The 14,409-nt window shown below is 40.1% G+C and overlaps 1 protein-coding gene and 1 long non-coding RNA gene across 2 annotated transcripts in view; one reads left to right on the plus strand and one right to left on the minus strand.

The window, feature by feature from the left end:
• Positions 1-785: 785 nt before the first annotated feature.
• On the plus strand, positions 786-9,205 carry LOC117359403. The gene is made up of 3 exons (XR_004539223.1): positions 786-878; positions 4,759-4,855; positions 9,110-9,205. It is a non-coding gene; the product is annotated as an uncharacterized LOC117359403 (long non-coding RNA).
• A 560-nt stretch (positions 9,206-9,765) lies between these two features.
• Positions 9,766-14,409, minus strand: part of CABCOCO1 (ciliary associated calcium binding coiled-coil 1) — a 166,397-nt gene continuing 161,753 nt past the window's right edge. Inside the window, exon 9 of the mRNA XM_033942110.1 lies at positions 9,766-10,950. Within this exon, the coding sequence (XP_033798001.1) occupies positions 10,867-10,950 (84 nt within the window). The 3' untranslated portion in view covers positions 9,766-10,866. The remainder of the gene's footprint in view (positions 10,951-14,409) is intronic.

The raw sequence follows: 14,409 nt of genomic DNA on the forward strand, positions 1-14,409 counted from the left end.
GAAACTTGTAAATTATTCCACACTTTTCTTGACACTTTCATTTAATTTCATATCATTGAAGTGTCAAGAAAAGTGTGGAATAACTAACTTACAAGTTTCATGGCGCCACATTATTCTCTTCTTGGATGGGCTGAGAACTTTTCAGCAGCCTCTTGTATCTTAGCATCGACTCTCTTATATAATACTAGTATGTTATCTGCATAAATGTTAGCCCCACCCATACTCTTCACCTGTAAATACCTATCTTACATTTCTATGCTTTGTAAGTTGCATTCATCATTTATAGAATGGCACTGAGTGCGCACCTAGCATTTATGTGTTTAAGTGTACAATTAGCATGTGTGCTAGTTGGGCACTAAGGCCCAGATTCTATAGATTGTCACAGGGTAGGCCCTGCGACTGAGCAGGGTAGTGAAAGGATGCCTATGTCTAGGGCTAGGCAAGGGGAAATACTCGCCCAAAGAGGTAAAACATTACCCACACCAACACCTCAGTCCAGAACTACAGCCAGACAAGGAAGGCTCAGTGAAGAGCAGGGAAGTATCTATTTGTTTTCGCTGGAGTTAGAGAAGGGAGAACAATGGGTAAGGGGAACTAAAAGTACTCAGGATATTGGTCCTAGGGGGAGGATGCACCACCCATCTCCTAAAATTTATGGGGGACACAATTCCAGGCAACACCAGGAACATTCTAGTCCTCAATTTAGCCAGGAACAAGCCACACCTGTTGCTCATTATCCTGAGGTTTATAGGGACCAGTAGCAATGCTCAGAAAGGAGGCTGCTACTGAACCAACCCATACTGTACCAGAGGAGAATGCATGGAGACAGGAGACCAGTTTCAAGGGCCCGCAGCAATGTACCTCAGCCTAACACCCAGGTCAGATCTAACTGTATAGAAGCTGAAATGTTAGAGGAATGCATGAGAGAAGTTTCAGACAGTGAAGACTTTGTAGACCAGGAAGAAGCCATGGACTATAAAGAAGAGAATAGTGATTCTGACTAGTGGGCTATGGAAACCAATAGGGTTTAAGGAAGTTAGGCTGAGACTGGTTGTGCTAGTTAATGGGCTGGCTGTCTCTCTGACCTTAAGCCAAAAGAAAGATTACTGGATGCCTTAGCGCAGGGGTAGGGAACTCCAGTCCTCGAGAGCTGTATTCCAGTCGGGTTTTCAGGATTTCCTCAATGAATATGCATAAGATCTATTTGCATGCACTGCTTTCAATGCATATTCATTGGGAAAATCCTGAAAACCCGACTGGAATACGGCTCTTGAGGACCGGAGTTCCCTACCCCTGCCTTCGCGGCTTGTGCGGGTTCCTTGCCTTCCTTTTGGGAGCAAGAACCACAAAGTTTTAGGCTGTGGCAATTAGCATTGTCCCAGCTTTGGCAATCTCTTTGGAGACCTTTTCCTTTTGAAGTTTTGCCATAGACTGGATTGTGGGTCCTAGTTGGGAGGGACCACAGCCAACGGTCATTGTGGGAGGAGGTCCCTTCTGCCCTGAGCTCTGCATCCAAAGAGTTCAGAGGCGGGTCCAGTCTAAAGCTGTTGGAAGTGATTGCCAGCAGAGACTGTATCCAACTAATAGGGAAATATTTTGAAAGTATTTTGAATATATGGACTATTGCCTTGATGTAATGAAGAGTCATTCTTGGACTATATCTGGGACAGACTAGTTTATTTTTCCTTTGGAACTGTGAATGCAAATTGTGGATTTTGAAAGCTGAAGTTCCTAATGGAATATAGAATTTTGTTTTGGAAGCAGAACTGGGTGTTTTTCATTTGATCCACCAACTCCAATCAGTACTGATAAACCGCTCGGTCAGCACCGTATGTTCTGGGCTCTTTCGGTCACTCCCGCTTGGGTGCGGCCCGGCCTTGGTGATACACGGTGACAAGATGGTGCTGTTTTTGGTGGCTGCCGATCGCATGTCAATCACACTATGGGCACTGCTTATAGCAGGGGTGGGGAATGAGGGCCGCAATCCAGTCAGATTGACAGAATTTCCCCAATGAATATGCATGAGATCTATTTGCATGCAATGGAGGCACTGCATGCAAATCAATCTCATGCATATTCATTGGGGAAATCCTGAAAAACCAACTGGATTGCGGCCTTCATTCCCTACCCCTAGTTTATAGAATCACACCTCTGACAAAGATAGGTGACAAAAATGTAGGCCATGGTTTAAAGGCCTACATTTCCAGCGTCTACCTTAGATGTGAATTGCGCCTAACGCCGTTTCCGGTGTTAGGTGCCGTAAAGCACCTATGTAGGCACAATTCTGGTGCTGTTTTTTAGGTGTTGGTAGGCACCTTGAAATGTTTTAAAATGTCTTTTAAACAGCATTTTGCACTTAATTTAGGTGCCTAAGTTAAGATGCTGTTTATAGAATATGGGCCTACATGTTATTCTGTAACTGATGTTTGAAACTCGGTGAATAAATGCACAAGGAGGGTATAGATGTGGGTGGGGCATTGGTAGGACTCCCACTTATGCATGTAACTTATAGAATAGTGTCAGTTACGTACTAAAGTGCCACATTTAGGAACACATATTTATGCCTGTTACTTATATAGAGTAAGTGAGTGGGCCTACATATAGGTATGTAGATGCCAATTTACATTTGTACTCTATAACAGAATATGCTCAGCTGCATCTAGGTGCCTACCTTGGTGCCAATGTAAACATTTATGGAGCTTATACTAGGCCAAAGGGCAGAATGTGGTAATAATGTTTTCCTATTTGAAACTCGAGATACTTCCAGTAAATTGTATGCATCTCTGTATACCTTCTTCAGTAGTAGCTCAAGGTGAGTAACATTCAGATACACTAAATATTTCCCTGTCCTTGGAAGGACTGTCTAAGTTTGTACCGGAGGCAAATAAATTGCGCTCATAAAAAAAGCACCCCCCCTCAAAAAAAAATGGTGCTAAGCACTATTCTTTAAAGGGTGCCTTTGTAGAATAGTTTTTTGTGTCAGTTCCCACGCCTAACTCTGGGTGGAAGACTTATGCCTGCTGAAACCTGGTGTAAATCCCAGTACGATGTAGTTGGCAATTCAGATGGTAAAGGATAACTGAATGAATAGGAGACTTGAAACTGGTAGTTATGATGAAAACTTTACTATAGGGACTTGACACAGTCATTTTCATCATATAACCACCAGTCTCGTTTTATATCTGATAATACTCGGACTGGAAGAGCGTCACCAGTGGGGTGCCTCAGGGCTCGGTGCTTGGAACCGTGCTCTTCAACATCTTTATAAACGATCTGGACATTGGTACGATGAGTGAGGTGATTAAATTTGCGGATGATACGAAGTTATTGAGAGAAGTGAAGACACAGGGGGATTGCGAAGATTTGCAACGTGACATAATCAAGCTCAAGAAATGGGCATCGACATGGCAAATGAGGTTCAATGTGGATAAGTGTAAAGTGATGTATGTCGGTAACAAAAATCTCATGCACGAATACAGGATGTCCAGGGCGGTACTTGGAGAAACCTCCCAGAAAAGAGACTTGGGAGTTCTGATCGACAAGTCGATGAAGCCGTCCGCGCAATGTGTGGCAGTGGTGAAAAGGGCAAACAGAATGCTAGGTATGATTAAGAAGGGGATCACGAATGGATCGGAGAAGGTTATCATGCTGCTGTACCACCTTCACCTGGAGTACTGCGTTCAACACTGGTCGCCATACATGAAGGACACGGTACTACTCGAAAGGGTCCAGAGAAGAGTGACTAAAATGGTTAAGGGGCTGGAGGAGTTGCCGTACAGTGATTGGAGAAACTGAGCCTCTTCTCCCTTGAAAAGAGGAGACTGAGAGGGGACATGATCGAAACATTCAAAATACTGAAGGGAATTGACAGCAGATAAAGACAGATTGTTCACCCTCTCCAAGGTAGGGAGAACGAGAGGGCACTCTCTAAAGTTGAAAGGGGATAGGTTCTGTACAAACGTAAGGAAGTTCTTCACCCAGAGAGTGGTAGAAAACTGGAACGCTCTTCTGGAGTCTGTTATAGGGGAAAACACCTTCCAGGGATTCAAGACAAAGTTGGACAAGTTTCTGTTAAACTGGAACGTACACAGGTGAGGCTGGACTCGGAGCACTGATCTTTGACCTGGGGTCACCGTGTGAACAGACTGCTGGGCACGATGGACCACTGGTCTGACCCAGCAGCGGCAATTCTTATGTTCTTAATTGCCAATTATATCTCACTGTTTATTTCGTTCACCATTTCATGAAGTGTTGTTTGCTCCTCCTTTTTTCTTGTAAATCCCAGTGCTCAATTTGGGTGTGGAAACCCAATATTCTGTAACCCTGTGCACAATGTTTTGAAATACCCATGACCTGCTCAAGACCTTCCCATGGCCAAATTCCCTTTTGGGTTGCGTGCTATGGGAGTTATGTACCAAGCGTTATAGAATAGCACATAACCTGATGCACAGGCAAATCTGAATTAGTGCTAATTAGCATCAATAATTGGTTGTTAACATCCAATTATTGTTAGCAGCTCATTAGCCAATTAAGTTGCACATCTCATATGCATGCCCAAATATGTAACTGGCTCAAGATCACAAGGAGCAGTGAGTTTTAAACTGGGCTTTGGTGCTCTAACCACTAGGCTACTCCTTCACTCCTCATTTCAATGCAAAGAACATAACCAGGGTCTTTTTTTAATGCAAGGGGTTTAAAGTACCCAGGACCCTTGAACTTGTTTAGGGCCCTTAAGTCTCTTCTTCCATTTCATTGCAGATCAAGTTCAACCTCTTTGGCGTCTAAAAGAGAAGAGGGCTCATTGATAAGTATTTCTGAAAGTTTGACAAAGAAATTCACAGTGAACAGTTTGGAGGTACCTCAATAATTGAATTTTTATTTATTTAAAAACACATGCCACTTGATCTATCATCCTCGGTGGCTTACATCACAATGTACACAATGCAATGACATACAATCATTAAAAAGCTATATCAATAGCAAAGTATCATAACTACCAATTCCAAGATACTTGAGTGGTAGTTATCAAGATGTGGTACAAGTCAATACATTTGTTCTCTCAAGCTTCAATTTGATTGAATAAATTTCTTCTGTTGGTTGGAAAACATTGTGTCAGACCCCCCTACTTTTGGTTTGTTTTATTTCCATTTAAGAGGTATTCTGATGCTCCCAGGGAGTAATCTAGCTGGGCTTATTTTACTGGCTACAACACAGCTTCCAGCGTGCACTCGGTATTCACTGCAACCTACATTATGACATTTACAAAGTAATGAGCTGCTTTACATTCATTTCCATATACCCTGGGGTAACTTTATAATGTGTTAGGGCACCAAGACCAGCATTAGAACCCTAGAAGTTATAAAGGGCTAATGCTTTGCGATAAACCTTAGCCTCCCTTCCACAGAAAGGCTGTCTGGTAAAGATTTTGCAATACTGGTTATGTTCTCCCCAAGACAGTCAAAACCCCATCACAGGTTTTGGCTGAGGGGCAGGTTGTGGTTTTGGGCCTCTGCTGTCTGTTATGACCTGGATTGATGAGGAGGAGAAGCATATTAAAGATGCCTCTGAGATTAGTAGGTTCTTCATTGCCCATTCATTTATCTCCTGGGGGAGGATGGATCATGAGTGAGCCAGAATAGAGACTTAAAGATCCCACACTACTCTTTAATAAGAGAAGCTTCCTCCTTAGCCATCTCCAAAGAGATTCACCGACAGTAGAGCAAAATATGTCAGCAAGTCTTTTACAGGTTGCAGGTTTCGTTTACAAAGTAAAGCAGCTGAAGCAAAGGCTCTTGATGCCTTTTATAACCCATCAAATATGTTTACAATAGCAATCATTAACACAGAATTGGATATATTGCAATAACAATTAGATGAATTATATAACTATAGGATCAGATAAATATATATTTACGCTGAAATAATTGATCTGAAATACTAACATAGTAACACAGTAGATAAAGACCCACATGGTCCATCCAATCTGCCCAACGTTAAATTGTTAGCATTCAATAAATGCTACAGAATCTACTCCTGCTATTGAGTTACATGTCCATGCTGTAAATATGTTGAATCATACCTTTGATAATCTATATTCAAAACTAAACAGCATCAAATTTATGATAGAAATAAATGAATCTGACTCGTGCCTGAAATTAAGTTCACAATTCATACATTTTAGAAGCTCACTATCATACTCATTTGAAGGTTGATTTGTACTGGAAGAACCTGAAGAGATGTTGCTATCTGAATAAAAAGAAATAACTTTCAGTTTTTAGTTTTGCATAGAGAACATGAAATGGTGAATTTGCATATTCACAGTCATTTGTCAATGTTAAACTAATTTGTTTGCAACTGGCTATTTACATAGCACACGGAATTTGGCAGGGAATGAGGGAAAGAATTGAGACCCTGGTTGTAACCTTTGTTTTCTTTGATAAAGGCTTTAATTCAATTTTGTTATTCTATTAATTTGCATTCTGAGAAATCTGTCGCACATACTCATTTACCCTGTTGCTATATGATTTAGTATCTAAGTAGTCTGACATCACATGACTATCATTTAATTTGCACAGTAACAGAAAAACTATAACAGAGACTTTCTAGTTCAGATTACTTTGAAAAACAAAGATTTGGAAACCTCTCATGCATTTTTAATTTTTATCAAGAACATTTTCTTTTATGGAATATCATTTAACATTTATGTGCATACAATGCTGATTTATGCATAGACAAGGACTCATAAAATTAGATCATGCCTAAAAGTACACGAGGTACAAGCTGGTGTATACTTGCACACTAGGCCTCCTCAGAGAAGGAATATGGATGGAACATGGGTGGAGTTACAAATTATAGGCATATTTTTTAAAAAAATACAAGCTAAAATTTATGCCTTTTTTTGAGAAGGCATAATGTCTTGAAGTGTGGCTTTGAAAATGAAAAAGAAAGTACACTACCCCCCCACCCTCCCGCTTCAGATCTCTACATACTCAATCTCAAGTAAAACCCATAGGACAACATTGAACCAATACAACATCAGATAGTTCTAACCAAAATTCAGTAACTCCAAGAATTTCAATGCTGGAGAACAAAGCAAATATCAATGAGGTCTTGTTCCACACAGTCTCATTTGCAACAAACCAGCGCCAGCCTTAACTTGCCCACACACAGTAGGACCAACGTAACATGATGATTTAACCCCACCAAGACTTAAAACACCTTAGAGACAGTGAGACATAATGTGCATTACCAGCAATAACTGAAATTCTACACATACAGAAAGATGGGAGTGAGAGAACACACATTCCCTAGACTGAACGGTAAGAATATATGCATTGGGAGATATGTATTATGAGACGTTGACAGGAATGTATCCATGGAGAAGAACAGACACTTTACCATGAGTGGAAAGACTAGCATTTCTCCCAGTAACTGGCTTTAGAGTTACTTATAGTGTTGAAAAAAACAGAATTTGCAAGTAAAATCTTGCACTATTATTTGTGTCTGACTCTTGGCCTTTTGCAAAAGTGAAGGAGTCCCTTATGGCTGAGCAAGCTGAATTGCAGTTTATGGGTTTCTGAGAGCTAGGATCATAGTTGGCTTTACAAAAGAGCTTAATTTACAAAGAGCTAGTCTCACTGAGCCTTGGACTTAGCAAGGATGCAAAGCATGGGAACAGAGACCCCTCCCAAGGGCCTGCCAGAATCTAAAGAGTAGTGGACAGCCCAGAAGGGTTTCAGCAGCTGGAAGCAGTGCTCAAAGGACACAGCCCAGAAGTGCAGCTGTAGAAATAGAGAGGTGGTGCCTGGAGGAGGAGCTATAGCAGCTGAGAGATGGAAGACGGTTCCAGGCAGCTCAGGTGGAGCTGCAAGATCCTGTAGCAGAGAAGAAATGGGGAAGCACCACCCACAGGTGGAAAAGAGACTGGCAGAATGTACCCCCTCCAGACAAGAGAGAAAAGCTGGCAGAGCAGTGGCAGTAGAGCCATGATCCCTCCAGGTAGGAAGATCTTGCAGGACAGAGATTGCAGAGTGACAGATTGAGGGAAATGGAGCTTTGGAATCAGGTTGCAGAGCAGCAGAGATGAGACTGGCTAGGTCAGGTATCACAGGTCCTTCTGAGACTTCCAGGGGCTACTCAAATTATCAAAGTTGCACTGGATCAATCAAGAGAATCACACAACAAAAAAAAAAAAATCCAGCTATAATAATCAATTATGTTGAATCAATGTTTGTATGAATACATAAACTAATGACTAGCATGAAAGAAAAAGACCTCAAAAACCGTAAAAGCAGCTCTAATTCATTCACTGCTTTCTTCTATGGTTCAACTTATTCTCATTGGTTTAAAAAAAAAAAAATACCCTCCATGTAACTTTTCAGCATTAGCTTGTGAGCTTTTAGGTATCAAAACATTTAAACTTTTTTTAACGTGCACTTAACTCCAATATTTAATTGTTTTATAAGTTCAATGTTATACAGTAAAAGCAGCACTAGAAAAGTTGCTTATCTTTTGTCAACAAGGCCCATTTAACCTTATATACAAGCAGGCTTTCTCAGTGGATAAAAATAAACGTGCCAATAGAAAAGACTTGTATGTCCACGGGGCTGCCTATATTTAATCTTCCAGTTTCAAAATAGAATCAATGGAAGTAAGCAGTGAATGAATTTGAGCTGCTTTTCTGTTTTTTTTTTAAGGTCTTTTTCCCCATGTTGGTCATTAGTTTATATATTCACACAAACTTTGATGCAATATAATTGATTATTATAGCTGGATTTCCAGTAGCTACCCATCCAGTTGCATTCCAGTCTGAGTAAAGTAGGAAAGGAAAATGGGGACAACAATTAGTGCTATACAAGGATTTCTTATTTAGTTGATGTTATGCTGGGATGAACACCACAAGTTATCTGAACAAGCACATACTAAATAAGTGATCATAGCTTAACATTTCCACAGTTTAATTGCATTATTAGTCCTTACCATAAACCTGGAGTTGAATAAACTTTTAAATATTTTTAGCCAACCTTGTTCACAGTCCTACTTGTTTTGGATTTTTCCTGGGAGGAAGGAAGAATCGGAGATCCTACCAGCTAATATTCTTCTTCCTCAGGTGCAGGAACCGGGCGCAAACATTCAGAGACCAATGGAGCCTGCCCAAAGAGGACTCCAGTAAAGTTGACCCTAGATCCAAGCTCACCCTGAAAGGCAAGCTAACATACTTTTTGCAACTCATTACCCTCAGCACAGATTTTACTACTACTTAGGATAGGTAATGCAGTTGTTTAACACTACGTTTTCAAATTTTGCAAAATTCTGCATATTAAGTTTGTCTAAACAATATCATTTTGTCTTTCAACACTAAGGTCCCCTTTTATCAAGCTGCATTAGGGTTTTTCATCACAGGTCTCTGAAGTAAAAGCTCTGACGCTCATAGGAATTCTATGAGCGTCGGAGCTTTAACCATAGTGGCCTGCGATAAAAAAATCTTAACATAGCTTGATAAATGGGGTCTAATTTATTTAAACTGCAATGCAAAAACAATTACAGTATTCCCCTGAAATTCGTGAGTGTTCCGTTCCAGGAACACCCGCAAATTTAGAAAAACTGTAAATGCAGTTTAGGAGCTGATCGAAGGCAGAGGGCAGCTGGGGCGCCGGCAAGTGCTGAAAATCATTCTCAGTATTTTCCGATCACCTCTTCCTGGTACTAAAGTCAGGCTACACCAATCACGAGCTGCTTTGACACGCCAAATAGCATGTCAAAGCAGCTCCTGATTGGTGTAGCCTGACTTTAGTACCAGCAAGAGGCGATCAGAAAATATAATGAATTACTGAGTCCGCGATTTGCAAAGTCGTGGGGGTTTATACAAGAATGCAGAATGCACTAGGAGTAAAATAAAAGTATGTGTATTTATATGGGGTGGGGAGGGCATACAGAGAGGAGAAGCTTGGGCGGGACTTAGGCAGGTCTCCCACTTATATAGGTAATTTACAGATTACTGTAGGTTACATGCATATCTGCTTTATTTAGGCACCCAATTATGCCAGTTTTATGGTTGGTATAACTTTGGGTGTCTAAATGTTTAGGTGCATTGATTCCAGGTTACATTAGGCATCTAGGTTCCCTTATAGCAGGGGTGTCAAAGTCTTACCCCGAGGGCCGCAATCCAGTTGGGTTTTCCCCAATGAATATTCATGAGATGTTTGCATGCACTGCTTTCGTTGCATGCTAATAGATCTCATGCATATTCATTGGGGAAAATCCTGAAAACCCAACTGGATTTCGACCCTCGAGGAGGGACTTTGACACCCCTGCCTTATAGGATAAGCACCTTTTATGTGGCCTTGGGGCGTTTCAGTGGAGGTGCCCACTTATAGAATTACTTTCTAAGTAAATCTGCACTAATTGTGAACAGTACTAATTTGTGGCAAAAAAACATTTCAATGCGGTAATGGCAGAGGACATGCTGGGCACACCCAAACAGATACTGTACAGCCTTTGGACTTACCATGCAAAGGCCATGCATTTCAGAAAAAGGGCTCCATAGATTTCTAATGTGTGGTATTTATAGTAGTTTAAAATGAAAACCAAAAAATAAGAAGTATTCTTTTAAATACACCTTTCTAACCATTTTTCTTGAATATAAAAAGCATGGTTCACATATGTTGATTTTTATGTAAGCACAGTTTATTTTGTTAGAATATGGAGCACATGTTTGAAGTTTCTATACAGATTGTGTTCATGCAGATAGATGTAAGAGAGTAACAAGAACCTGATTTTCTTTTTTTTCCCCAAATTTCTAAAATCAGCCAGATCAGTTGATTGCTAGTTTAGTCTATAATGTGTAGCAAAGTTCAGAACATGCAGTTAAGAAGGCTTGGTCTTTTTCAGTTTGCCAATTCTCGTAGTGTAGGCCTCTTCCTGAATGCGCAGCTTCTCATTTATATCAGCCTGCCGAGACAATCATAAAACAGTTATGATGGAGCTATCTTATGTAGTACATTGTCTTACTGGTTCTGAGATACTTGTAATATCATAAGGACAGACATTATCCTTCACACACCTTCCTGTGCTGCAGACATTACAGTACACTAGCCTGCACTTATGTGATAACACTTTATCATAATACTATGCACAATACCAGTGCATGATATCTCCTGTGAACAGGAAGTGGTAATTGGAATGTAATTTTTCATGCAAGCTTCTGGTGGAAGATAGTCTAAGTTATCTCCACTTTAAGACAGATTTTTTTTTACCAGTAAACACCATCAGTATAACTGCTATGGAAATTATAGTTAGTCCTTTAATTTGTTTGTTTACACTTAAAGCTTAACAGTGACATAATGGACTTGATTCAGCCTTTTGACTTTGTCTTTCAGAGGGCAAATAGCAACACAAGTTTAGCTGAACTGTTGTAAAAGGAGATAGATCATAATAAATTTTGTGCTGCAACCTGTTTAAAAAGAAAAAAAGGACCTTTAAGCACACTTTCCAGTACTAATCTGCCCAAATGCATAATGATGTTTGTCCATCATTGCCAAAGCTCCTGCATCCAAATTTATTAATGTCTACCTGGGACAGGAATATACCATAAACTGGATTGCTGCTTTAGCATACAGTAACTCCATCCATTTATATAAGTAGTAAAAAAAAAAAAATCACAATTCTAGATTTTGCATAAATGACCGTCTCTTACATTTCTAAAACTCCATTGTTCAAAGCAGCTTCAAAGGGAGTATTAAAGATTTTTTTTAAATCTGAGCATATATAAGGAAAAAAAAATACAAAAGTGCAGTTTTGCTCTTCCATGATGTTTTATGAACGTTTACTTTTTTTAAAAAATGCTTCCTTTTCTTATTAAGGGAGCCTTATACTAAAGTGTGCTAAACGAATTTAGCATATGCTAACGAATTAGTATGTGTTAAGGGCCATGCAGCATATAGGTATACAATAGGATACGAGTCATTTAGCATGCACTAATGATTACTGTGCACTAAATCCATTAGCACACCTTAGTAAAAGGACCCCTAAAGCCTTAAAGGGTAACTTTATAACTGCACATGTGTAGTTTTGGCTGATATTTAAAATCCTATTTCTCACTTTTAAAGTTAGGCAAGACCACACTCCAGCATTTATAGACAGATTACTTATTCCTTATGATCCATCAAGACCACTTCGTTCCAGCCAACAAAAACTCCTAAATGTCCCTCTGCTCGTTACATTACCTACGATACCATTCACAAAACCATATTTTCGGTAACAGCTTCAACATTATGGAACACTTTCCCATCATACCTTCGTCATCAAACCTCTCTAGCCAAATTCAAGTCTAGTTTTAAAACCTTTCTATTTAAAGATGCACATAATATGATATAACAGGCTATTTTAGAATAGATTGCGAGTCCGCCGGGACAGATAGCGAAAAATGTTTGAGTACCTGATTGTAAAACCACTTAGATACCCTTGATAGGCGGTATATAAAAACCTAATAAACTTGAAACTTGAATAAAACATTTATTTTGCAGTCTAAGTACCTACTTATATAAATCCCTTGCCCTCATGTACTTTTTGTCCATTTCCTATTATAAAGAGGTCCACATGAAAAACACACAAAGGCCAGCTTTTCGGATTGCCAGACTTGTCCGAAAGGCTTGTCATCAGCTGATCGCAGCAAGGGATGTCATCAGCAATATAGCATGGAAGAGCCGGGTGCAAGAAGGGCAGGACGCGATCCAGCCTGTGCTGCTGACACAGGTATTTCGGCTCGTGGACGGGGTTCGCAAGGGAGGGATGGAAGGGTCGGGGGGGGGGGGGAGGGAAGTGCTCCTGTTGGCAACTACGGCTTATTTTTGGGGGTAGGGTTTATATTAAGACCTACCCCGAAAATCATGCTAGGGCTTATTTTCGGGGTAGATCTTATTTTCAGGGAAACACGGTATATACATCGGAGAACAATCCAATGGAGGCTGATATCACAGCATGGTTGTCTCAAATATTGATCCCAAAATGTCACTGATAGTGAGGGTGAAAGCCTGGAGTATCCTATTACAATTCAGGAAACATTACAGGTTATAGCAGACCTTACATTGGGGAAAACACCGGGATTGGATGATTATACCAACCTGTTTTATAAAACATTTGGCACTTATTTGGCTCCCTTGTTGACCAAAGTGTTCAATTATATTTGTGAGAATACAGTACTTCATTATTCCTGGAGATTGGCAGCAGTTACTATTATTCCAAAACCAGGAAAAGATATTACTAACTGTCTTATAGACCAATTTCAGTTTTAGCCACAGATTTATACTATTTTACACGATTTTTGTTCCTGGGCAGTAAGTGTAATTTCCTAATTGCACATGTCTAAAAAGTATAGAAAATGTCTGTTATTTCCATAAAACTTTGCTTTTATGACCAGGATAGTCAAATTTTGCAATTTACCTATTTAAATGTGAAATGCCAAATTTTCATCTTTTCATTTTTATAAAGTCATAAAAAGCAACATATAAATCACAATTAACATGTATTTATATTGAAATTATACATAGATGACCACAGAAGATTTAGAAGTGAGTAGTTTTTTGAGATTTGTGATTATATTGTAAGTCACTTTCATGAATCAGCACCCAGATGTAATCTTCCATCATGTTCTCATCCTATTATCCTTGGTAGTAGTGTTCGAAATCCAGTATATTCTGGTGAAAGCACTCACCTCGCTCCTCTGAGTATGCTCCCTTGTTCTCCCTGAATGTCTCAAGATGAGCATCAAGGACATGGACTTTGAGAGACATCCTACTATCTCATTTTACTGTAATTCTTCACCAGATTCTCAACCAACTCCAAGTAGTTTCCTGCCTTGTGATTGCTCAGGAAGCCCCAAACCACTGCAACAAAGATGTTCCAAGCCCTTTCTCCTTTCTAGTTAGCTTCTTGGGAAATTCCTTGCTCTCTAGTTTCGTCTTTATATGTGGTCCTTTGAAGGCACCAGCTTTGACCTTTTCCTCAGACAGATTAGGCAAGATGTTTTGAAGGTACTTGAAGACTGCTGACTCATCCAGAACTCTGACAGATTGTTTCATTAAGCCCAATTTGATGTGGGTGGTGGCACCAGCACTTTCCGGAGGTTCACCACTGGTTCCCATTTGATGTTGTTTCTACCCAGAGAGAACTCAGTCCACTGTGACCAAGTCCTGCCTTTGGTAGTGCACCTTTGTGTCCCTGCTGTCCCAAAGGCAGAGATAAGCAGGGAAACTTGGTAAAACCTTGGAGACTCATTTGGAATGCCACCATTTTGAAGTCTCCAATGACCTTCCATCCATACTCATCATACTTCAAGGCACCTAGTAAAGTCTTGATGCTGTTGTAATCCTCTTTGAGGTGCACTGAGTGAGCCAGTGAAAGAAATGGGTA

The sequence above is a fragment of the Geotrypetes seraphini genome, chromosome 4, assembly GCF_902459505.1.
Source record: "Geotrypetes seraphini chromosome 4, aGeoSer1.1, whole genome shotgun sequence".
Lineage (NCBI taxonomy): Eukaryota > Metazoa > Chordata > Amphibia > Gymnophiona > Dermophiidae > Geotrypetes > Geotrypetes seraphini.